This window comes from Struthio camelus, chromosome 16 (genome assembly GCF_040807025.1).
Source record: "Struthio camelus isolate bStrCam1 chromosome 16, bStrCam1.hap1, whole genome shotgun sequence".
Lineage (NCBI taxonomy): Eukaryota > Metazoa > Chordata > Aves > Struthioniformes > Struthionidae > Struthio > Struthio camelus.
This window is the reverse complement of record NC_090957.1, coordinates 6,262,522-6,285,797: the sequence shown is the minus strand read 5'-3', so window position 1 is coordinate 6,285,797 and position 23,276 is coordinate 6,262,522. Positions and strand designations below refer to the sequence as shown.

Sequence of the window (23,276 nt, the reverse complement as noted above, 5' to 3'; positions counted from 1 at the left end):
AGATGGGTGTGTTATAAAGGTCCGCAGGCATTCACCACTAAGGCAGAGTCAGACTCTTATACGATCGTTTGTTTCAGCTGGAGCTGGGTGCCTCCAAAGAGGGACCCAGAACAAAGACATTCTGGGCTAATTATACTCCTGCCAGTGACAGTCTCTTCCAGTCTTCTTTCCTGAGTTGCTGGTCTCTTTCCTTGTAAATAGATTGTGTCTACATCCCAGGACGGTTGCTGTGTTCCTGCTTCAAAGTGCCTTATCTTATCCGGAGGCTAACCGTGACCTCTGTCCATTGTGTTCTGTATGTTGGAGGGCTGATTCTGGCTGCTTCTGCAGTTGTTGCGTCAGCAGCAGCCCACAGGTTCGGTAAAAGCTTCGGCCTGCAGGCTTCAGGGCATTATTTTAAATAAAATAATTACTTATTTAAATGATTTTACAGCATAGAAACAGCTCGAAGTGGGTGCCTCTGGAGAAGGACACCGGACAAAGAAATTCTGGGGTAATTAGACCCCTTACAGTTTTATTTTCCCACCGGCCAGTGAAGGCCTCCTCCAATCTTCTTTACTGAGTCAGTGGTCTCTCCCCTTCTGATTGGTGTCTCTCTCCTTCTGACAGCTCCTGGCCTACAGCCCAGGCTGGATGCCATGTCCTTGTTTCTCCCAGGCCCTTATCTCCTCCAAGGTCAAGCCCAACCCACGTGCATCCCATCTTGTCTCCTGCAGTCTACTTTGTAGCCTCATGAGCTAGTTTTGTATCTTTGTCAGCTAGTTTTAACTGGTTTGGCAGTTACAACATTGGCAACGTCACATCCTTCACAAAGTTTCTGGAGTTCAAGGACAGTTCAGCCTTGAGGCCTGCAGGCTTCATCTACTTTAGGCACTGATGCTAAGCAAGAGTGAGACTTATGCGAAGCGGAAGCTAAATCGGCTACAATTTCCTTCTCCAACAGTCCTCCCTTGGTTTCTATGAGCACACCTGCTGGATACATATATTGGGGTAGAGTATTTGTGCACATCATAGAGGAGAATGTGAGGCACTTTTTCTCCCCTTTTTTTTTTTTTTTTGTGAAGTTTACCTTAGATTAAATAATCTAATGAAAAGGCGCCCAGGTGTTGCTGGGTTGTTAAGAAAGCCTTACTGCACGGATTTGGTTTGGAGACTTAAGAACTGAGATGCAGCTGTGCTTTTGCAGCCGGGCACTAATTCGTGAAGCACAAAGTATAGGCATTCCTCTTTTTCGATTGTAATCCCGTTCCCAATAGTGCATTATGACAAACAAGAAGTTATGTTACCATTTTTAGTTATTGAAGGCAGAACACTGAAGGAGATAAGCCCGCCTTAATTAGGATAATCCTTCTGTTAAGCAAACATGAAGATGGTACTGCTCTTTTGGAAGTTTGTCTGCAGCTCTTGAAAAAGCAGGTATCTCCCTAAGAGACAGCATCTCGAAGATGTACACATAGGATAATCCTTCTGTTAAGCAAACATGAAGATGGTACTGCTCTTTTGGAAGTTTGTCTGCAGCTCTTGAAAAAGCAGGTATCTCCCTAAGAGACAGCATCTCGAAGATGTACACAATATGCTAAACATTTCTCTCTCCTCAGAGTTTCTGGATTCCCCTGTCTCTAGTCACTGTGAATACTGTCCACCCTCCCAAGCTGATCCGCTTGCCTGGGGGCTCCTTACTCCTGGGGGCCTTCTTGGACAAAGGAGACATTCTCTCTGCATACGTCCTACATTGCCACAGAAATAACATTCCGGTCCCTCACTGTCTGCCCGTCTTCTCCTGTCCCCTTCTCGTCCTTGCCCTTGGCATTGCCCTAGCCTTCCTCGGGCCTCCTCTGTCTCTTCCTCTACCCCTTCCTCTAATTTGCAAGTTCCGTGCTGAAGCTGCTGCTAAGAGATTAGCCTCTTCTTGGTTTTCCTTTTTCCGTTCCTTTGCTTGCTTCCCTTGCTGTTTCTCCTCTCGCCCGTCATAGACCAATACTGCCACGCTTAAAATCCTTTGTGAAGTTTCTCCTTGCCACCCTGGCATGTGCTCCTTCAACTCTTTTGGGCTATCCGGAGCGGCCTGATGGACAAAGACACTAATGGCTAGTGCATCATTCCAATTCTGGAAAGTCCTTCCCCCATAGTTCAACAAGGCTTGCCCTAGTCGTCCCCCAAAATCCCTGGCCTCTTTGTCCAAGCTCTGTCTACGCTCCTGCACTCTAGTCCAATCCACTCCTAGTTTGCTACATGCTCTAATAGCTTCTACCGAGTTCCGGAGTCCTGTCTGGCAAGCGACTCTGTCCCCTGCGTTATTGTAATCCCAATCTGGATCGTTTGCTGGCTAACGATTTGTGTTTCCCCCAGTCTGTTGTACAAACTTTGCCTCTTTATTAACTATTTTATCATCTCGCTCGTTTGGTCAGAACAACTCTCTCAAGAGCACTTGGGTATCCCGCCAGTTTGGTCAGAACAACTCTCTCAAGAGTACTTGGGTATCCCGCCAGTTTGGATTATACCCAGTGCATATCTATTAGAAAACAGCTGAGCGCTCCTTTCCGCATCCTCCCTCAACCTGGGCATTTTGCTTGCCCACAATGCTCAGTCACTCGGACTCCAGGGTTGGCTAGTAAATACATGCAGTACCACGTGAGGGGGGTTAGCTCCCCCCCCCCGCCCCCGCTGCACTCGCTTGTAGTGTTGCTGCATTAGGTAAAACATTAGCAACCATAGGATGGAGGCCTGCCACGGGAGGAGGGGAAGTCTGAGTAAGAGGAGGAGAGGGACAGATAGACAGATCTTCAGGAGGCGCCACCGGAGGAGTGTAAGGCGGAGCAGTAGCTCCTGGGGCGTTATTTGGGACACCTATATCTGCTGCAGCAAGAGTAGTTTTACAGAGGGTGCCGTTTGTCCTCCTTGGATCTCGCCGGTCCCACATCCAATTATCCCCACACATACCAATAATCCATTCAGTGAGGCTTTTCATCTTCCAATATAAGCTGTAGCAGAGCTCATTTCTTAGAATCGAAGGATCCTTCCTTGGGTTAACCCCCACATTAATTGTAAGATGGACAATCATCCTGACATAAAGGGACAGCTAACTAGCTAGGGATCGATTTGACTGTAACGGCTTTTTTCTCCTTTTTGTTCCTTTTCCTTTTCTAAATTTGGATGTTTGGAGCCAAGAGGGTGCAATGGTGGTTGGCTACACTGCCATCTGGGGTGCCAAAGTGCTGTGCAAACACTTTGATCCTAGGTTTCCAAGAAGCAGAGCCTCACGCACATCTAGCAGCAAAATTTTATTTCTTGAAATGATGGTGCAGCATAGTAACTGCTGGAGCTGGGTGCCTCCAGGGAGGGACCTTGAACAAAGGAATTCTGGCCTAATTAGACCCTTTACAGTTTTATTTCCCACCTGCCAGGGAAGGTCTCCCCCAATCTTCTTTACTGAGTCTTCTTTACTCTCCTTCTGGTTGGTCTTGGCCTTCAGCCCACACTGGTTGCCATGTCCTTGTTTCCCACAGTCCCTTATCTCCTCCGAGGTCAACCCCAACCCACGTGCATCCCATCTTGTCCCCTGCAGTCTACTTTTTAGCCCCATGAGCTAGCTGTGTATCTTTATTAGCTGCTTTTAATGGGTTTGGCCGTTACATGCTCAGCAATGATTCTGGAGTTCATGGACGGTTCGGCCTTGAGGCCTGCATGCGCAGGGTAGGCAGTGGCGATAGAAACAGAGCTGCATGTCATACCCCAGCTCTGCCCTTCCACCTGAGATGCAAGCCCTGAAGACAGCAGGGGCCTGCTCTTGCCCTGCGGTGACTGGAGAGGGCAGGGGAGGCCAAAGCTTTTCTCCCCCTTTCCCTTGGCTATTGTGGGCCAGCAGAGCAGTTGACGCTTTGCAGCAAAACCAAAGTGTGTCAGGCCGCTCTACGCTGGCCTGGCATATTGGAACGAGTGGACACCCCGTCCCCCCCAGGACAAGCCAGATTCATGCAGGCAGCAAGTTTTGCCCCTTGCCTTTGGCTCCCTAAAAAAAGAACACTCACTCCGGCTGAGGAAACGGGGCTGTATCTTTGCGGGAAGCCCAACAAAGCCATGAAGCGGTAGCACAACAGGGGCTGTGCTTGAGGAGTCGAGCTGTCCTGGGGCTGCGGGAGATGCCAGCAATGAGCCAGACCTTCCAGCACACTTGCGTGTGTGTGTCCGTGGTGTGCAGCACCATGGCATTGGCACAGCTGCGTCAGCTCTGCTCAAACAGAGTCACGTCCTGGCGGGAGGGTGCCACCTCGCCCATGCTCTCGGGAGCCAGGGACACAGTGCTCCGAGGTGGAATCTTGATGTTCTCCTTGGCACCCTCAGGTTCATGATGGTCTGTGACACCAGGCAACGGACTAAAGGTTCCGCATCATTTTCCAGGGGCTGGAGGGCTGCGAGAGAAAGGCACCGAGCTGAGAACAGACTCCCACCTTTGCAGAGATCCCAGGAATCCCCCCCCAGGCAGGGCCAGCCCCACTCAGCTCTTCCCATGCGGAGGAGGCAGCAGGTAGGACAAATGGATCAGCTGGCACTTGCAGGTCGGCCAAGCCCCAGATGCGCCCCAAATACCCCCTGCTCTCCCCCACATAGGGACACAGAGCCTTCCTCACCTGGGGCAGGCCAGTGAACTGCAGCTCACTTCCCAGCCTCCTCCCTCCTCCCTGCCAGGGCTGCCTGACACAGCGCTGCTCTCACTCACCAGTGCACAGCTCCTGCACCTTCTCCTTCCTCCGCTTCTTCACTTGCTGCCCGATGAGCCCTAGGCAAACACCTCCGCTCACCCCTCATACTCCCCAGCAAGCCCCCAGCAGCACAGCTCCCATCTGGCCTTGCCAGCTTGGCCATGCAGCCTGCTCCCCTTGGGCAAGGCTGGCCCCAGCCCCGTCCCCACGGTGCAGGACCCAGGGACGGTGGGAGGGACTGAAGACCCTCCTGTGTGCCCGTCTGGGTGGGCAGGCATGGCCCTGGGCTTGTGGCTCACCAATGAACCTCACAGCTGCCTCCCGCAAGGATGCGTCCGGGTTCTCCAGGTAAGGCAGGCTCTGGCGCAGGTGTTGCTCCGCTCTGCTCCTGTCCCTCAGCAGCTGCAGACAGCACAAGGACAGGGGGTTGGCACCGAGCCTCCCCAGAAGGCCAGGCCTGTCCCTCCTCCCAGCTCTGGCCTCCTCTTCCTTCCTGTCCACGCCTCCCAGCTAGAAGCTGGCTGGTAGCCAGGTTCAGAGGGAGCAGAGGGCAGAGCGGGGCCTGCGGGTGCTGAGATCCCCGCCATGCTTCTGCCAAGGCCCAGCCAGGCCAGGGGCCCCTTCAGCACCCCAGCGGGCACTTAGAGTAGAGGGCTCTGGGCTGCAGCAGTGCGTGAGGGGCACAGCTGTGCACCCTGCCCACTGGCCATGGCGGCAGGCCTCATCCCGCCGCGGCCCCGGGGGCTTTGGCCACGTCCTTACCACGCACTCCCCGATCTTCCATGTCTCCGCTCTTCTGGCCAGCTGCTTGAGCTCCTCCCACTTGAGGAACTGTGCAGCGCTCACCAGGGCTTCCTGAGAGGCCTGCAGAGCAACAGAGACCAGGAGATGCCACCGCAGCCACGGCAGGACACCCTGGGTCCCCCTCGTCTTGGCAAGGCTCCCAGCCTTTCCCAGCCCCAAATGGCACGACGCAGCGTGCCACTAGGTCTGGCCCTCCCTGAAGGCAGAGGCAGCTCTGCCTTGTCCTTCGGCACACAGGAAGCTGCACCTCATGCTGCCATGCGTTCCAAGGCACACTTGGCAGCAGCCCTTGCCTTGCTGCTCACCTCCACCCACGGCATGTCAGCATTGCTTCCCCAAAACACTGCTCCCTACCTGGGCCACTCTCTGCACCTTGTCACTCATGTGGAGGAAGAGCGGCACCAGGCTCCTCTGTGCATGCTGCTTCAGGTTCCGTTTGTTCTTCCCCACCACAATCTCCAGCAGGTCTTTGAAGAGGAGCATGGAGAGCTCTCGCACTCTGCTGTCTTCCTGCAGGCAGGGAGGAGAGGAGGGGAGGCCTCAGCAACGACTCCAGGAACGGGGCCCGACAAGAGCGTTTGCCGTGGCAAGGCCTCGTCCTCTCCGGGCACAACTGTCCCCCAGCCCGGCCAGAGGTCGGAGCTGAGGACAAGCCTCTGCTGAGGCAGCCTGGACAATGAGGGTTGTCGGCAGCAGCACGACAAGCCTCCCTGGGCTCTGTCTCCCTCTCCCTCTGGAGGGAGCTTCTTGGATTTCCCGAGGCCTCCATCAGGGCCCCCGCACACAACAAGAGGACAGAAAGGGACAGCCCTGCGGCACGGCCTCTCCCTCGCTCTCTAGCCTGCTCCTACCTCTCTGCTCATCGCTGCCCCAGGCCACGGCAAGCGCCGCACGCAGTCAAGCACGAGACGCAGCAGCCGAGAGCAGACAGGGGGCTGGTTTGCTCTACTCCCACAGCCCTGGACACCAAGGCCAGCACAGGGCATGGGCTGAGAACCACAGGGCAAAAGGTTTCCTGACATACAGCAGGGCCTGTGCGGGGACGTGCCAACAGGCACGTATGCAGAGGGGCACACAGCACCCAGACCACGCATACGGACCCCCGGACACACCAGCAGAGCCCCGGCTCTCCCATCAGCCTTACGTCATCAAAGCGAGGCAGAAGCTTCTCGGCCAGCTGCAGAACAATCGGGTTGGAGCCCTTCTGTTCCAGGTAGCTGAGGATGTTTCTCAGCAGCATCAGGCTTCCCACACGCACTTCCCTGCAAGCATCCTGCAGCCACTCCATGCTGTCTGGGAGCAGGCTCTGCATTCTCCTTTTCTGTGGGAAACACACAACTTTCTTTGTGGGAAGCAAGGCCAGACACCCCCCCGCCCCGCCCGCCCAAAAGTGCTCTGCCTGCTCTTTTCCCATCAGGGCTCAGTGGCCAGGGCCAGGGCTCTGCACACACGCAGGCCTTGGGCACAGAGGCTGCAGTGCAGGGCACAGATCTCCAAGGGGGCCCTCAGCATGCACTGGCCTCTGTAGGGAGCAAAGCTGCTGCCTCAAGGCCCAGGAGCAGCTGGCTGCCTTAGCCCGGCCCTGTGCTCCAGCTCATTGTCCCTCTCCCAGATCTTCCCGCTGGGCACTGGTGCCTTTCTCCTTGTGCAGCACGGCCAAGGGCCTGGCATGACACTCGGGGCAGATGAATGGGGCAGCAGAGACTTGGGAGCAGCTACCACACCTCCGGATTGCCAGCCAAGTCCAAGCCACTCTCTGACCCAGTGTCTCCTGTCAAGCCCCAGGCTGCCAGCATGGCTTCACCCGCCTGCCCCCCTCCTCACCATCTTGGGTCTATTCAACAGGGCCACGAGGCCTCTGAACGCCAGTCTGCGCATCTCCAGGCTCTCACTCTGCGCATAACCCTGGACGAGTGGCAGGACCTCCTCATCCATGTCGGCAAGGTCAGGGCATTCCAGCAGCTGAAATGGACACAGCACTGAAAGACTGGCACAGCCGGCAGCACTGCCCGCAGCGTGCAGCTCTCCATCCCACCCACCATCCAGGGCAAGGGCACCAGGCCCTCACAAAGCTCAGCCCAAACACAGCAGGCATTGTGCAGACACCCCTGGGCCCTGCTCCCAGCCCCGCGCCTCACGGCACACTGCACACACTGCTCGCCTCCTCCTCCCGTCCCCTGAACCCTCCGCAGCCTCTTGTTCTCATCCCTTGGAGGAGCAATTGAACACAGACAGCTGCCACAAAGCAGGCACGAAATACAAGTGCTTACGAGTGGTCGCCCAGCAGAAACGAGCCAAGGCCGGGGCTACTACCAGGAGCGTATGCATTGCCCCAGCTCCATTCACCAGCATCACCCCACACGCATGTGCACAAGCGAGCACAGCATTTAGAGGCCCCTCCAGAGAGGCACTGCTTGCCATGAGGCCCACCTCGACAAAGAAAGCCATGACGGGCAGCTGATGAAACTGGTCCTCCCTCCTCAGCAGCCTTGCCAGCTGGCGGAAGATCCAGCGACGCAGGTGACTGGCAGCCCCTCTCATTGCTCTGTCAGAGGCAAGAAGGCAGTGTTGGGCCTCAGCCGAGCAGGCAAACCTCCTCTGGCATCGCTCTGCTTGGCACACAGCTCCTGCAGCCAGCGGCATTTGCTCATGGAGCACTGCTCTTGCCCTACCACACCTTGCCATTAGAAAGTCAGCGTCAGGCATCATTACGTTCCTTTTGGTGGGAGACCGGAGAAACAGCCTTCCTGCCCAGGCGGCATGGCCTGCCCACACATCCCCTCTCCTGCCCGCTTTGGATTCCTGTGCCCCTGGGCCCTCCCCAGGTTCTCCTGCGCACGACCCTCTCCCACAGCTCCTAACACCACCTGCTCCCCCAGCAGCTCTCCAAGCTGGGCAGCATGGCAGCTCCCAGGGCCCTTCTGCTGGGCGAGCCCTTGCCACAAGGGCTGAGGCTGCAGCCTCTTTCTTGGAGAAGTGGCGTTCCCCCTCCCCCACCAAGAAGCACATGGGGAGGCACACCCCACAGCCAGGGAAGAGGTGCTGGGCCAGAGCAGGCCGGAAAGGGCTCTACCTGGCCAGCACCACCACTCCCTTCTGCGAGGTGTCCGCATGCAGAAATAGGTCCCAGCCGCCCTTCCTCTCAACAGCCACGGCTACGGTCTCATAGTGGGCGCAGCGCAGCAGACTTTTCATGGCCTGCACGGCGCACCTGCATGCAGAGCAAAGCCCAGGTCACACTGGCAGCCCGGCCCTGCCTCCAGGTGCAGCGCAGAGACAGGGCGAGCGGGATCGAGCACCTGACGTGGCTGGTGGGACGGGACTCATCCCGTTGGCATTCCCTCAAGAAGATATTTGCTTCCTGGTGGCTGAACTCTGCTGTGAAGACCATCTGCAAGAGCAGCGCCAGGAAGAGCTGGGGGAAAAACGCCTTCACCGCCTCTGGGCAGACGGGCTCCCGGATGATCTCACACAGTGCCCTCGTTGCCTGCAGAAAACACTCAGTCACACCTCTCACTCCCGAGCAGTCCCCGGCATGCTTCCACAGCCCTCCAGGTGGGAGGCTCGAGCACAGCCTTGGAGCATGGGAAATGCAGCTGGAGGCCTCAGCCTGGCTGCCTGACCAGGGCCAGCGCCCGCAGGCTCTTGGGCCTCAGCTCCTGGTTGTACACAGTGAGCCTTCCTGCCTCAGCATGACCATCACCTCGGCAGGCTTCGTGTAGCGTGCACGCTCGGCCAGGCTCCCTGTCCCAGGTCGTGCTGCCTGCCCAGGTTTTGCAGGAGCCCTACTCCTGCCCCTCACCTTGCCCCCAACCCGACCCTGGCTTTCCAGCCTGCTGAGCGAGGTCGGCGGATGCAGGGACAGCGTCGGATGGAGATTTCCTGGGCATGGCCAGCCTGGCTGTTGGTGTGCAGAGAGGCCAGGCAGCACTTGGCAGCCCTGTGCGCTGGCACAGTCGGAGGCCTGGCGCTGGCCATGTTGTAGCCATGGGCCCAGGAGAGGTCCCTGCTTGGGGGCACACGGGCAGCGGAGAGGGGGAGGGGGCCCAGGGAGGCAGGCACCAGCCTGGGGGCACGGGAGGCCTCGTCCCCTAACTCACGGCCAGCGGAAGGATGCAGTTGTTGTCCCTGTCGGAGCTGGACTGCTTGCGCAGTGGCCGCTCCTCCAGCAAGCTCAGCAGCTCCCGCAGCATGTCCGGCGCAAGCATCGGCTTATCCATCAGCACCTTCCACATGCTCACGGCAGTGCTGCAGGCCCAGAGCGCCTTGTCAGTGGCACTTCCTTGGCCGCAGCACCGTAGCCTGGGCCAGCCCTGGAGGTCCCCAGCTGTGTGCCAGCCCTGCCCCTGCCCACCCCCTCCTCCCTGGCAGCCCCAAGAGGGTCCTGCCCAGGCAGGCAGCACATGACCAAGCTGAAGCCCCTTGCGCGGCAGGGAGCGTGCAGAGCCGCTGCGCTCTGCGGCTCAAGGCAGGGACACTTGCTCAGCTCTGGCTCCTCAAGGCCTGCTTGAGGCACCAGGGCTGGGAAACGGTGGGCGAGACACAGGGCCCTGCCCCTCAGCCGTGTGCTGGCCATCTGCTTGCCTCTGGCCCTCTTTGGGCCCTTCTCCCCATGGCCAAGGAGCCACTGGAGCCCGTCCAGGCTGACGGGCCCCATACCTGTTGCACAGTGGCGAGCAGTACAGCAGGCTCACGGTCACCTCGCTGGGCTCCAAGCAGGCCAGCTGGCAAAGGGTCTTGTTTAGGGTGACCCGGGCCGACAGCTCCCTCACATACTTGACGTTCCTGTAGAGGCACCTTATGATGCGTGGCACCTGGAAGACACAAGGCGGACGGTGAGGCTGCTCCCAGAGAGCAGCCAATACCCCAGCTCCCACTCACTTCTCCTTCCCTCTCCACCACTCCCACCGCTCCTTGCTGCCTTCCAAGGGGCTCCGCTGCCCACGAACACTGGCTCTCGGCGGGGAAACAGCGCCCCAGAGGGTCGAGCCCCACGCACGCCAGCCCCAGGCTCCTTACATCTTCCAGCACAGAGAAAGCGTCCAGCAGGAACATGGTCAGCATGTGGGAAGCCACCTCCGTATTGTAGGTGCTGCAGTTCCTCATGCCCTCGATGGCTGTGACAATGACGTCTGTCCTTTCGGAAGGCTGCAGGTTTTTCACAAACAGCTGGGGCAGAAAGGACCCAGGAGAGAAGAAATGTCACGCTGCGGGCCGCGCTACTGCTGCTTAGCTAAGCAGTGGATGTGGCTCTGGAGAGAGGTGCGGGGCAGTGCTGGCACCGTGGCCCAGGAGAGCCAGGAGCACGCGCTGTGCTGGGTAGCAGCAGCATGGGGCATGTGGCCAGAGGGCCACCAGGGCAAGGCAGGATGCTCGGGAGCAGGCTCACAGTGCACTGGCTCTGCAGGCAACCCTAGCTTGCCGGTGGCCAGCAGGCTGCAGCTGCTGCTGGGACTCTTGGAGCCAAGCCTCTGGCTAGTCCCCCCGCTCAGGGACAGCGGGAGACACAGCAGTGAGAGCAGGGCTGCTACCAGGCAGCAACCAGTACTCTAGGTGCCACTCAGAGCTGCTTCCTTCTCCACCACCACCTCTGCATCAACCCCAAGGCCCCCTCAGCCCCACTCGTTAGGCATCCCTTTGCTCATCCACGTCTCCTCAGGACCCCATGGCCAACAGTCCCAGCAAGGGAAGTGCTCCTCACCCTCATGATCACGCTCATGTTGCTCGTCCATGAAAGGCAGAGCTCATTGTCGGCTTCCCTCTCCTTCTGGGGCTCCACATACTCTGGATCATCCTGCAGCATCGCCCGGCCTGAACAGCAGCAGAAAGACACAGCGGTCAGCAGGAGTCATGCAGAGCTGCAGCTGGCAGACTCATGGCATCAGAGAGAAACCAGCCTGGCAGAGACAAAGGGCATGCCAGGAATGGATGGGGAGCAGGATTCCCAGGGAGGGTCGGGGCCTATTCCAGGGCAGAGAAGGGCAACTGCTTCAAAGGGTACCAAAAGCCTCACGGGCTTTCCGGTGCGAAGCCCGACACAAGCCGTAGCCTCTGAGCAGGGGCTGCTGAGCGTTTTCCAGGCCAGTGGTATCCAGGACAGGTACTAACAGCCCACTCCCCTGCTCCTACATCAGCCGCGCCTCCTGCTCCTTTGCCTCACTGAGCAGAGGGGCCGAGGCAGTGCGATGCCTTCCCCGGCCTTGCCAGCGTGGCCGCGCGCAGAAGCACACAGCCCAGCACAGCTTCTCTTACGTTTTCGCTGCACGACGAATCTGAAGAGGCAATGAAGAGCATCCAAGGCCCCACCCTTGGTCTCCGCGTCCTCGTAAGCACAGCAAAGGATGAGACAGCCCACCAGCTGTCCCAGCATCGGCACGGGGATCTTCCCATAGCAGGCAGGGCTCTCATCCACTCCTCCAAAGGGGTGCCACACCTGGGCAAGGCGGGTGGGACAGGTAGAAGGGCTGACGGGAGGCAGTCGCCACCAAAGCCCTGAAGCCAAGACTCTGCCCAGGCATGGATCCCAGCGGAGCCAAAGCTCTCGAGGGCCCTGCAGGCCTTGCCTCCCAAAGCAGCAGCCCAGCAAAGGCAGCACTGCCAGGCTGCGGCTCACATCATGCTCCGCGCGCACTGCTCCCCTGCACAGGGCTGGGGGCACAGCTGGCTCCTGCGACAAAGGGACTGCAGAGAAAAGCCCATGGAGAGAGGGCCAAAGAGCTTTGCTTCAGGGCAGAGCCTTGCTCAGTGCCTTAACCTGTGCCCACGCTTCCCTCCGAGGGACCCCCTGAGCTGCACTGTGCTCTGGGCTGCTGCAAAGGGCCAAAGCGGGGGCTGCACGGTGCTTGGCTCCTTACCTCCAGCGAGGAATAGTTGGCCAGCAACTTGCTCAGCCTCCCAATCCTCCCCACGGCCCTCTCACGCACAGCTGCTCTCTCCGTCTTGGTGAAGGGCAGCAGCATCTGCAAGGAGAAAGGCTACTGCTCTGCCCGGGGAGCTGACGCCCACTCCAGCAGAAGCAGCTCTGCTAAGCGCCTGCCTGCAGTCCTACAGTGCACCAAGGCTTCCTCGGAGCTAGAGCCAAGCCTGGAATGGCCTTCCTGCCCCTACAGGCCCCAGCCTGCAAGGCCCACCTTGCCCTCAGGCAGCCAGCCACACCCAAGCCCCCTCCCAGCCTCTGCTCCTGGCCATGCACATGGCCCCGGGTGCCCTCTTCAGGATGGCAGGCCTTTCAGGCCACACCTTCCCTAGGGGTCTGCAGTGGGCAGCCTGGCCTCCGGCCTCCTGGCATGGCAGAAGAACCAAGCTTCCGGGCTCGGCTCCCCTTGCAGCACGGGCAGCTCCCAGTGGGTCTCTGCCCCATTCCGATCTGGCAAGGAAAGCACAAGGCACGCGGAGGCAGGGGGGCAGCAGCACCAGCTGCCATCAGTGCAGTGCCTAGAGAAGAAGGGTGCCATTCCTCCCACTGCTTTGGTGCAAGGAGAGCTTTGGGGGCAGAGGTGGCCCAGGAGTGCTCATGGGGGCAAGGTGTTCCCAAGAGCCTGGAGGATGTTTGGGGTGGGAAGGGACTTGGGCTGTAGCCAGGGGGCACTGGGCTCACAGAAGAGCCCAGTGGGGAACCTCCGCTCACCCAAGCGAGAAACGCCCCCTGCCTGCAGCGTGCTGCCTGTACATGGCACTCGGGGGGGGAATGTCCACTCGAGGGTGTCACTTCCCTCTGGGCTGAGGAACAGGCCCAATGCAGCCCACTCTTTGCAAATGCCACACCTGCAAGATCTTCTGCAGCTCCAGGAGGCTGGAAGTGGCCGACTTGAGCACCAGCACCTCCAACATGTTGTCCATGGCATCGAGGGTCTGCAAGGAGGACAGGGGGCTGTGGCATTCCTTCCCCACTGCCTCTGACCCACAGCAGACTCAGTTGAACCCCTGCTGCCCAGCGAGGACACCCGCTGCCCTGCACGGGCCAACGAGAGGCCTCAGGGCAGGAGACCTGCTGTGCACGGACCAGCCCCTGGGCACTGCCCATGGCCCAGCCCACGGGAAGGGCATGAAGGCAGGAGGGTGGGAAAACAAAGCTGAGATCCTGCCCAGCCTTGGAGCTGACAGTCACCTCTCAGCACAGCGGAGCCAGGGGCAAGCCCAGAGGGGCTGGCGGGCTCCCTGTAGCTCACCCAGCACCTACCTTGGAGTAGAGGGACATGTCCACGGTCTCCATGTCTTCTCTTGGAGGAAGCAAGAAGACACTCTTGAAGCAGGCATGGAGAAGGCTGCTCTTTTTGCCCTCCAGAACCGGCTCCACTGCACTGCAAAGAGAGAGCGAGAGAGAGAGAGAGATGCCTGTTGGACACTGGTGCTGGGAGCAGTGCCTGGATGCCCTGGGGAGGTGGCTGTGGGCCGCTGGGGCAGGAGTCCCCCGGCTGCTGCAGAGAGCACGTGAGGGAGCCCTGCAGGGAGGCACCTCCTCCCTCCATGAACTGGCCCAGGGCCAGAGGAGAGCCCAGGCAGCTAGGCCTCCCCCCTTCTCTACCACCTGCCTCCCCTTCTGCACCACAAGCCAAGGGGCCCTGGGGAGCTGCAGCAGGCAACCCTCTGCCCTCCCATCTGCCCTACTGACAAGCCTGGGCCAGGGGAGAGCAGAAGCGCAGCAGACAGCACCGCCAGCCTCCTCCCACCATGGTGCACACCTCCCAGCCAGGGACGGTGCCATCAGGCACATGCTGTGCACAGGTCCTGGCCAAACCAGGGGCTCTGCTAGCTACCTCATTGCCGTGATAGCAAGCATGGCTTGCTGGCGCACCGCTGTGCCCAGGCGCTCCAAGGGCTCCTCTTCCAGCAGCACCTGCACAGCACAACCGGCAGTCAGCGCGGCAACTGCCATCACCCAGCACCAGCAGACCCAGGGCCCAGCTGGCCTTGCCCCTGTCCTCACACCTGCTGCCTCTCCCCTCACCTCGATATGCTCGGCCAGCTCGTGTCGGCAGCAGAACACCTCCAGGCCCCAGGACAAGGTCTTGGCGCTGCTGCCTCCACAGAGGGTGCCGATGGACGCTAGAAACTTCAGCTTCTGCGCCTCTTGCTGACAGACGGGGAAGAGAGACAGAGTGAGCGCGAGAGGAGACAGGAAAGGCCAGCAGGACCAGAGCAGCCAGGGGGCTGCAGTGCTGGGCGGGACCCCGGACGGCAGCAGCTCTGCACAGCCAGCACCTCCCCAGCAGCCTGCCAGCAGACATGGGCGGACCCGCAGGGAGACCCAGGCACAGCCCCCATGGAAACGGCTGCACTTACCTGTTCTCGGCCACCCACAAAGGCCTGGATGAAGTCCAAGGCTTCCTCATCCTCTCTGGACAGCTCGGACCAGCTGCTGATGGAAAACCTTGCACCTGAGAAAGGAAGAGAGCCGGGAGCACTGCAGAGATGGAGGGCAGGCAGCAGAGAGCCGCGCAGTGAGCTCTGCCCGCCGGCCAGCCATGGGCCTGCTCCCGGGCACGCAGTCTCCCCCAGGCTGCTCAAGGCTGCACGGTGCCCAGCACATGGGCTGCCCTGCTGCAGCCAGCCAGGCAGGGCAAACCTCAACTGCACCAGGCTGGGGAACGTGCTGCCAGACGGGCAGCATCCCTCCTCCTGCCACGGAGCTGCCGCTCGCTGCCCGTCCCAGGCAGCAGGAGCTGCGTCCATCTGTGCTCTCCCTCCTGGGCGCATGCTGCGCTGGGGCCAGCTCCCAAGCCCCGAGCGGGCCCTGGCATCCGGGCACCGCTGTGCCACCACCCCGGGCACCCCGACACCACGTGCTGGGGAGATGGGAGCCCGGCGCAGAGCAGGGTGCGCTCCCCGGCCCTCACCCCAGCCCGGCCCAGCCCCACGGGGGCTCACTCACCTCTCCGCCACGCCTGGGACTCGAACCCCTCCAAGGGCCTCGAGGCAGAGCTGCTCTCCTCGGCAACCCTGTCCTGCTCCTGGGATGCCCGGCGCGGGCAGCCGTACTCCTGCTCCCAGGCCACCCGCGGGCGGCTGGGGGGTCTCTCCGCCATCCTGCGGCACGGAGCAGAGGCAGGAGGGGGACACTTGTTTAATGCAGAGCTGGGGAGGGTCCCCACGGGGGTGGGGGCAGCGCAGTCAAAGGTCCCCGCGCCCGGCCCGGCCCTGGAGCCAGCTCTCCTGCGCCTCAGCCCCTGCCGCAAGGTCCTGCCCCCGCCACGGCCGAGGGCCCCCGCAGCCCCGTGGCACTGCCGAGCCCGGCCCCGTCGCTCTCACCCGCAGCAGGAGCTGGCAAGGCCTCGGCAAACGCCTCGACTCCGCGGGGCTGCCGGGGCGGCAGGGAAAGACGCGGCTGCGCTCGGGGGCTCCTCCTCGAGCTCCACGCGCTCCTGCCCTCTCCCGTCGCCGTCCGCCCGGACACTGCCCGCACCTGACAGCGCCGCCGGTGTCACAACGGGGGGGGTCACAATGGCCCCGCCGGGGGCGGCTGTGAGGTCACCTCTGCTGCGCGAGCTGCTCCAGCAGCAGCAGCCGGTGCCGCCAGGGGCTCCAGGGCTGCAGCGCGGCCGCCCCGGGCAGGAGGGAGCTGGGGCAGGGCAGGGCGAGGCAGCTCGAGGGGCCGCGCGCGGCTCCGCATGGCCAGCTCCCTCCTCTTTCATCCCCGGCTGCCCACGCCTGGCCGCACTCACCTGCTCACCACTAACCACCAGCACCACCTCAAAACCTGACCCCACCGTACCTCTTGCCCCAATCCCCTCCTCTCATCCCTCACCCCAAACTCTAACCCTCCAGCCACAACCCAGACCTCCAACCCCTTTCCCTAACTCTTGCTCCAGCCCTCACCGGCATCTCCAACCCTCAGCCCTAGACAACAAATGCTAGCCGTCACCCCAGCCCTCACCCCTGCCATAGCCCACTCCCCCACAAAGCTAGCCAACGCTCACAGCAAGCACCAGAAACCCGCAGCACAACCACCAAACCTCGCCCCACGCCTCACCCAACCCCTCACCCCATGCAGCCAGCTCTCGTCCCCAGCCCTGCCCTCAACACCAGCCCCCAAGCACCAACCCCAGGGAGATGCCCGAACCCCCACTGCCAGCCCCAACCCCTTCTCCCGCCCGGCACCTGGCCCCTTCTCTGCACGGCACAGGTTATTGGCCTTGCCAGTTCTGCTGGCCCCCGGGGCCGTGGCCGTGCTCCCAAGTGGGCAGAAAACCACACGGACATCGGGCAAAGAGCTGGTGAGCAGCCTGGACTGCTTCAGGCTGGAGCACATTGTACGGTGTAGAAATTATGCCCTCCACTCCTGCAAGTAGGAGGATGTTGGCCCGTTCAGCTGGCACGGTTGGAGCTGGAAAAGGATGCCTGCCCGTTGTCTAAAATAAATTGTTGTAAAACCTAAAACCTTTTCCCTGTGTTTTACAAAAGCAAAACAGCTAACCTCGTGTGAACTCAAGGAGCAATTTCTCTGGGAGGACTGTATGAAAACTGAGGGGTTTTTTTTGTTTGTTTTGAGGAGAAAAGCACTCTTTCTTTTCCAAACCCTTGAGTTGGTGTTCTTTGACCTTCATACGTGAGTCGATTTCAGCCTAGAAGGCTCTTTTCCCACCGGTAGGTGTTGATGTTGACAGAGGCACCGCTGTGCTTTCTAGTGTGGCATGCTAGCACCTATTCCAAGAAGTGGAACTCTCTCTGCTTATTGCGTTGTGGCCAAGCAATACATCCGCACAATGGAAGAAGGTTGAGGGCAGAAGCCTGGCTGTGACTGACCACAGGTGTTGCCAAGAAAGCTGGATGAATCTCAGCACAAAGGGCGCCACAGGCTGGCCTTTGTTTTAAGGCATGCCCTGGACTCCTGCAAGCACCTGAAGGCTGGAAATCCATCCTTCCAGGAGCAGAAACGATGAGCAGTAGAGGGAATGTGCTGCGCAGGTGAGCTGCAGCTGGTGCAGCAAGCATTGCTGGTTTGAAGCGGTGGCTTGCTCCTTTGCCCTTTCCCAGAGAAATGCAATCTGATAATGGATGACATCTGTAAGAACAAAGAACTGCAAAGGTGGAGTTCTTCCCGTGGAGTCCAGTGGACTTTCCACCTACCGTGTCGAGCTCAATGCAATGGGGGAGGAGAAAGATGCAATGGATGAGAGAAAGGACAGCAATGCAAGAGTGACTCTTCTCTCTTAGAATACTTCTAAGTGGGGATTGGATTTGTGGGAAGTCTGAAGTTGGCTACGTAAGTGACACCCTCCCACCATGGGAAGTGTCAGAGAAGGACATTGTATCTGATTTAGCTTCAGCTTAGTCTCAGGGCCTAAAGTAGATGAAGCCTGCGGGCCTCAAGGCCGAACTGTGAATGAACTTGAGAAACATTGCTGGCAATGTAGCTGCAAAACCATTTATGACCAGCTACTAAGGCTACAAAAGCAGCTAATGAGGATGTAAAATAGGATGCAGGAGACAAGATGGGATGCACGTGGGTTGGGGTTGACCTTGGAGGAGATAAGGGCCTGGGCTGTAGGCCAGGAGCTGTCCGAAGGAGAGAGAGAGCAGTCAGAAGGGGAGAGAGCAGTGACTCAGAAAAGAAGACTGGAGGAGACTGTCACTGGCAGGTGGGGAAATAAGACTGCAAAGGGTCTGATTAGCCCAGAATGTCTTTGTTCAGGGTCCCTGCGTGGAGGCAGCCAGCTCGAGCTGTTACTTCCTGTACTGTCATTTATTCTTGTAATTCATGTCAAAGAAATAATTAATTCTGCTCCTATATGTGCATGAGACTCTGCTCCTCGGAAACCTAGGGTGGGGCCATGTCTACAACAGGAAGTCCCCTAGATGAGGGGTTTGTGTCAGTAGCTGCACAAATTCCTTTGAAAACACTGTCAAGGTCCTGGAGAATCACCGATCACAGGACGGCTGAGGTTGGAATGGACCTCTGGAGATCATCTAGTCCAACCCCCCTGCTCAAGCAGGGTCCTCCAGAGCACATTGCCCAGGACCCCACCCAGAGGGCTTTTGAGTATCTCCAGGGAAGGAGACTGCACAGCCTCTCTGGGCAACCTGTGCCAGTGCTCCGTCACCCTCCCAGTCCAGAAGTTTTTCCTCCTGTGCACATGGAACTGCCTGTGGTTCAGTTTGTGCCCGTTGCCTCTTGTCCTGTCACTGGGCTCTACTGAGATCCCCTCTCAGTCTTGTCTTCTCCAGGCTCTACAGGCCGAGCTCTCGCAGCCTTTCTTCACAGGAGACATGCTGCAGTCCCCTCATCATCTTTGTAGCCCTCCGCCGGACTCTCTCCAGTAGGGCCATGTCTCTCTTGTACCCTCTTTCCAGCAGGTCAACCCCCAGCCTGTCCTGGGCCATGGAGTTCTTCCTCCCTAGGTGCAGGACCCTGCACTTGCCTTTGTTGAACTTGAGAAGGTTCCTCTCTGCCCATGAGGTTGTGATTAAACAAGGTTGTGGCTCTTTTTCTGGATGGTGGACAGGTGGGATGGCAGCAGGACGAGGAGTCATGAGGGGAGGAAGGGGAATTCCATTAACTTCTGCACCTGGGTTAGGTTCTTGGGAGGGTTATTATTGTGGGAAGTGAGGACATATGCAGTGTGAGTGCCCAAGCTGTGCACGAATTCAGCCACAGTCAGGGGTGAATCCTCCTTCGGGAGAAAATCAAGATGTAGGCCGAACTGATGAATGACTAGTTGAGGAGGAATATCCTTGTGCTTGTATTCGATGTGTATGTATGTTTTTGGATGCAATCCCTTTGGCTAGTCAGGGCTGCATAACCAGGAAAGTTGCTGGAAAGCAAGTAACCTTTCTAGTGGCTACAGGGGCTACTTTATCTCTCAAGCCATGGAGCTCAATGACAGTCCTTCCGAGATGGGTGTGTTATAAAGGTCCGCAGGCATTCACCACTAAGGCAGAGTCAGACTCTTATACGATCGTTTGTTTCAGCTGGAGCTGGGTGCCTCCAAAGAGGGACCCAGAACAAAGACATTCTGGGCTAATTATACTCCTTCCAGTCTTATTTCGCCGCCTGCCAGTGACAGTCTCTTCCAGTCTTCTTTCCTGAGTTGCTGGTCTCTTTCCTTGTAAATGGATTGTGTCTACATCCCAGGACGGTTGCTGTGTTCCTGCTTCAAAGTGCCTTATCTTATCCGGAGGCTAACCGTGACCTCTGTCCATTGTGTTCTGTATGTTGGAGGGCTGATTCTGGCTGCTTCTGCAGTTGTTGCGTCAGCAGCAGCCCACAGGTTCGGTAAAAGCTTCGGCCTGCAGGCTTCAGGGCATTATTTTAAATAAAATAATTACTTATTTAAATGATTTTACAGCATAGAAACAGCTCGAAGTGGGTGCCTCTGGAGAAGGACACCGGACAAAGAAATTCTGGGGTAATTAGACCCCTTACAGTTTTATTTTCCCACCGGCCAGTGAAGGCCTCCTCCAATCTTCTTTACTGAGTCAGTGGTCTCTCCCCTTCTGATTGGTGTCTCTCTCCTTCTGACAGCTCCTGGCCTACAGCCCAGGCTGGATGCCATGTCCTTGTTTCTCCCAGGCCCTTATCTCCTCCAAGGTCAAGCCCAACCCACGTGCATCCCATCTTGTCTCCTGCAGTCTACTTTGTAGCCTCATGAGCTAGTTTTGTATCTTTGTCAGCTAGTTTTAACTGGTTTGGCAGTTACAACATTGGCAACGTCACATCCTTCACAAAGTTTCTGGAGTTCAAGGACAGTTCAGCCTTGAGGCCTGCAGGCTTCATCTACTTTAGGCACTGATGCTAAGCAAGAGTGAGACTTATGCGAAGCGGAAGCTAAATCGGCTACAATTTCCTTCTCCAACAGTCCTCCCTTGGTTTCTATGAGCACACCTGCTGGATACATATATTGGGGTAGAGTATTTGTGCACATCATAGAGGAGAATGTGAGGCACTTTTTCTCCTTTCTTTTTTTTTTTTTTTGTGAAGTTTACCTTAGATTAAATAATCTAATGAAAAGGCGCCCAGGTGTTGCTGGGTTGTTAAGAAAGCCTTACTGCACGGATTTGGTTTGGAGACTCAAGAACTGAGATGCAGCTGTGCTTTTGCAGCCGGGCACTAATTCGTGAAGCACAAAGTATAGGCATTCCTCTTTTTCGATTGTAATCCCGTTCCCAATAGTGCATCATGACAAACAAGAAGTTACGTTACCATTTTTAGTTATTGAAGGCAGAACACTGAAGGAGATAAGCCCGCCTTAACTAGGATAATCCTTCTGTTAAGCAAACATGAAGATGGTACTGCTCTTTTGGAAGTTTGTCTGCAGCTCTTGAAAAAGCAGGTATCTCCCTAAGAGACAGCATCTCGAAGATGTACACAATATGCTAAACATTTCTCTCTCCTCAGAGTTTCTGGATTCCCCTGTCTCTAGTCACTGTGAATACTGTCCACCCTCCCAAGCTGATCCGCTTGCCTGGGGGCTCCTTACTCCTGGGGGCCTTCTTGGACAAAGGAGACATTCTCTCTGCATACGTCCTACATTGCCACAGAAATAACATTCCGGTCCCTCACTGTCTGCCCGTCTTCTCCTGTCCCCTTCTCGTCCTTGCCCTTGGCATTGCCCTAGCCTTCCTCGGCCTCCTCTGTCTCTTCCTCTACCCCTTCCTCTAATTTGCAAGTTCCGTGCTGAAGCTGCTGCTAAGAGATTAGCCTCTTCTTGGTTTTCCTTTTTCCGTTCCTTTGCTTGCTTCCCTTGCTGTTTCTCCTCTCGCCCGTCATAGACCAATACTGCCACGCTTAAAATCCTTTGTGAAGTTTCTCCTTGCCACCCTGGCATGTGCTCCTTCAACTCTTTTGGGCTATCCGGAGCGGCCTGATGGACAAAGACACTAATGGCTAGTGCATCATTCCAATTCTGGAAAGTCCTTCCCCCATAGTTCAACAAGGCTTGCCCTAGTCGTCCCCCAAAATCCCTGGCCTCTTTGTCCAAGCTCTGTCTACACTCCTGCACTCTAGTCCAATCCACTCCTAGTTTGCTACATGCTCTAATAGCTTCTACCGAGTTCCGGAGTCCTGTCTGGCAAGCGACTCTGTCCCCTGCATTATTGTAATCCCAATTTGGATCGTTTGCTGGCTAACGATTTGTGTTTCCCCCAGTCTGTTGTACAAACTTTGCCTCTTTATTAACTATTTTATCATCTCGCTCGTTTGGTCAGAACAACTCTCTCAAGAGCACTTGGGTATCCCGCCAGTTTGGTCAGAACAACTCTCTCAAGAGTACTTGGGTATCCCGCCAGTTTGGATTATACCCAGTGCATATCTATTAGAAAACAGCTGAGCGCTCCTTTCCGCATCCTCCCTCAACCTGGGCATTTTGCTTGCCCACAATGCTCAGTCACTCGGACTCCAGGGTTGGCTAGTAAATACATGCAGTACCACGTGAGGGGGGTTAGCTCCCCCTCCCCCCGCCCCCGCTGCACTCGCTTGTAGTGTTGCTGCATTAGGTAAAACATTAGCAACCATAGGATGGAGGCCTGCCACGGGAGGAGGGGAAGTCTGAGTAAGAGGAGGAGAGGGACAGATAGACAGATCTTCAGGAGGCGCCACCGGAGGAGTGTAAGGCGGAGCAGTAGCTCCTGGGGCGTTATTTGGGACACCTATATCTGCTGCAGCAAGAGTAGTTTTACAGAGGGTGCCGTTTGTCCTCCTTGGATCTCACCGGTCCCACATCCAATTATCCCCACACATACCAATAATCCATTCAGTGAGGCTTTTCATCTTCCAATATAAGCTGTAGCAGAGCTCATTTCTTAGAATCGAAGGATCCTTCCTTGGGTTAAGCCCCACATTAATTGTAAGATGGACAATCATCCTGACATAAAGGGACAGCTAACTAGCTAGGGATCGATTTGACTGTAACGGCTTTTTTCTCCTTTTTGTTCCTTTTCCTTTTCTAAATTTGGATGTTTGGAGCCAAGAGGGTGCAATGGTGGTTGGCTACACTGCCATCTGGGGTGCCAAAGTGCTGTGCAAACACTTTGATCCTAGGTTTCCAAGAAGCAGAGCCTCACGCACATCTAGCAGCAAAATTTTATTTCTTGAAATGATGGTGCAGCATAGTAACTGCTGGAGCTGGGTGCCTCCAGGGAGGGACCTTGAACAAAGGAATTCTGGCCTAATTAGACCCTTTACAGTTTTATTTCCCACCTGCCAGGGAAGGTCTCCCCCAATCTTCTTTACTGAGTCTTCTTTACTCTCCTTCTGGTTGGTCTTGGCCTTCAGCCCACACTGGTTGCCATGTCCTTGTTTCCCACAGTCCCTTATCTCCTCCGAGGTCAACCCCAACCCACGTGCATCCCATCTTGTCCCCTGCAGTCTACTTTTTAGCCCCATGAGCTAGCTGTGTATCTTTATTAGCTGCTTTTAATGGGTTTGGCCGTTACATGCTCAGCAATGATTCTGGAGTTCATGGACGGTTCGGCCTTGAGGCCTGCATGCGCAGGGTAGGCAGTGGCGATAGAAACAGAGCTGCATGTCATACCCCAGCTCTGCCCTTCCACCTGAGATGCAAGCCCTGAAGACAGCAGGGGCCTGCTCTTGCCCTGCGGTGACTGGAGAGGGCAGGGGAGGCCAAAGCTTTTCTCCCCCTTTCCCTTGGCTATTGTGGGCCAGCAGAGCAGTTGACGCTTTGCAGCAAAACCAAAGTGTGTCAGGCCGCTCTACGCTGGCCTGGCATATTGGAACGAGTGGACACCCCGTCCCCCCCAGGACAAGCCAGATTCATGCAGGCAGCAAGTTTTGCCCCTTGCCTTTGGCTCCCTAAAAAAAGAACACTCACTCCGGCT

At 57.4% G+C, this 23,276-nt stretch overlaps 1 protein-coding gene across 1 annotated transcript; it reads right to left on the bottom strand.

Annotated features, from left to right (window-relative positions):
• Positions 1 to 3,270: 3,270 nt before the first annotated feature.
• LOC138061245 (maestro heat-like repeat-containing protein family member 7) lies at positions 3,271 to 6,819 on the bottom strand. The gene is made up of 5 exons (XM_068910244.1): positions 6,649 to 6,819; positions 5,859 to 6,014; positions 5,463 to 5,564; positions 5,000 to 5,102; positions 3,271 to 4,409 (listed from the first exon to the last, which is right to left on the bottom strand). Exons 1-5 carry the CDS (start codon positions 6,814 to 6,816, stop codon positions 4,243 to 4,245), a joined length of 696 nt encoding a protein of 231 aa, XP_068766345.1. The 5' UTR covers positions 6,817 to 6,819; the 3' UTR covers positions 3,271 to 4,242.
• Between the last annotated feature and the right edge of the window lie 16,457 nt (positions 6,820 to 23,276).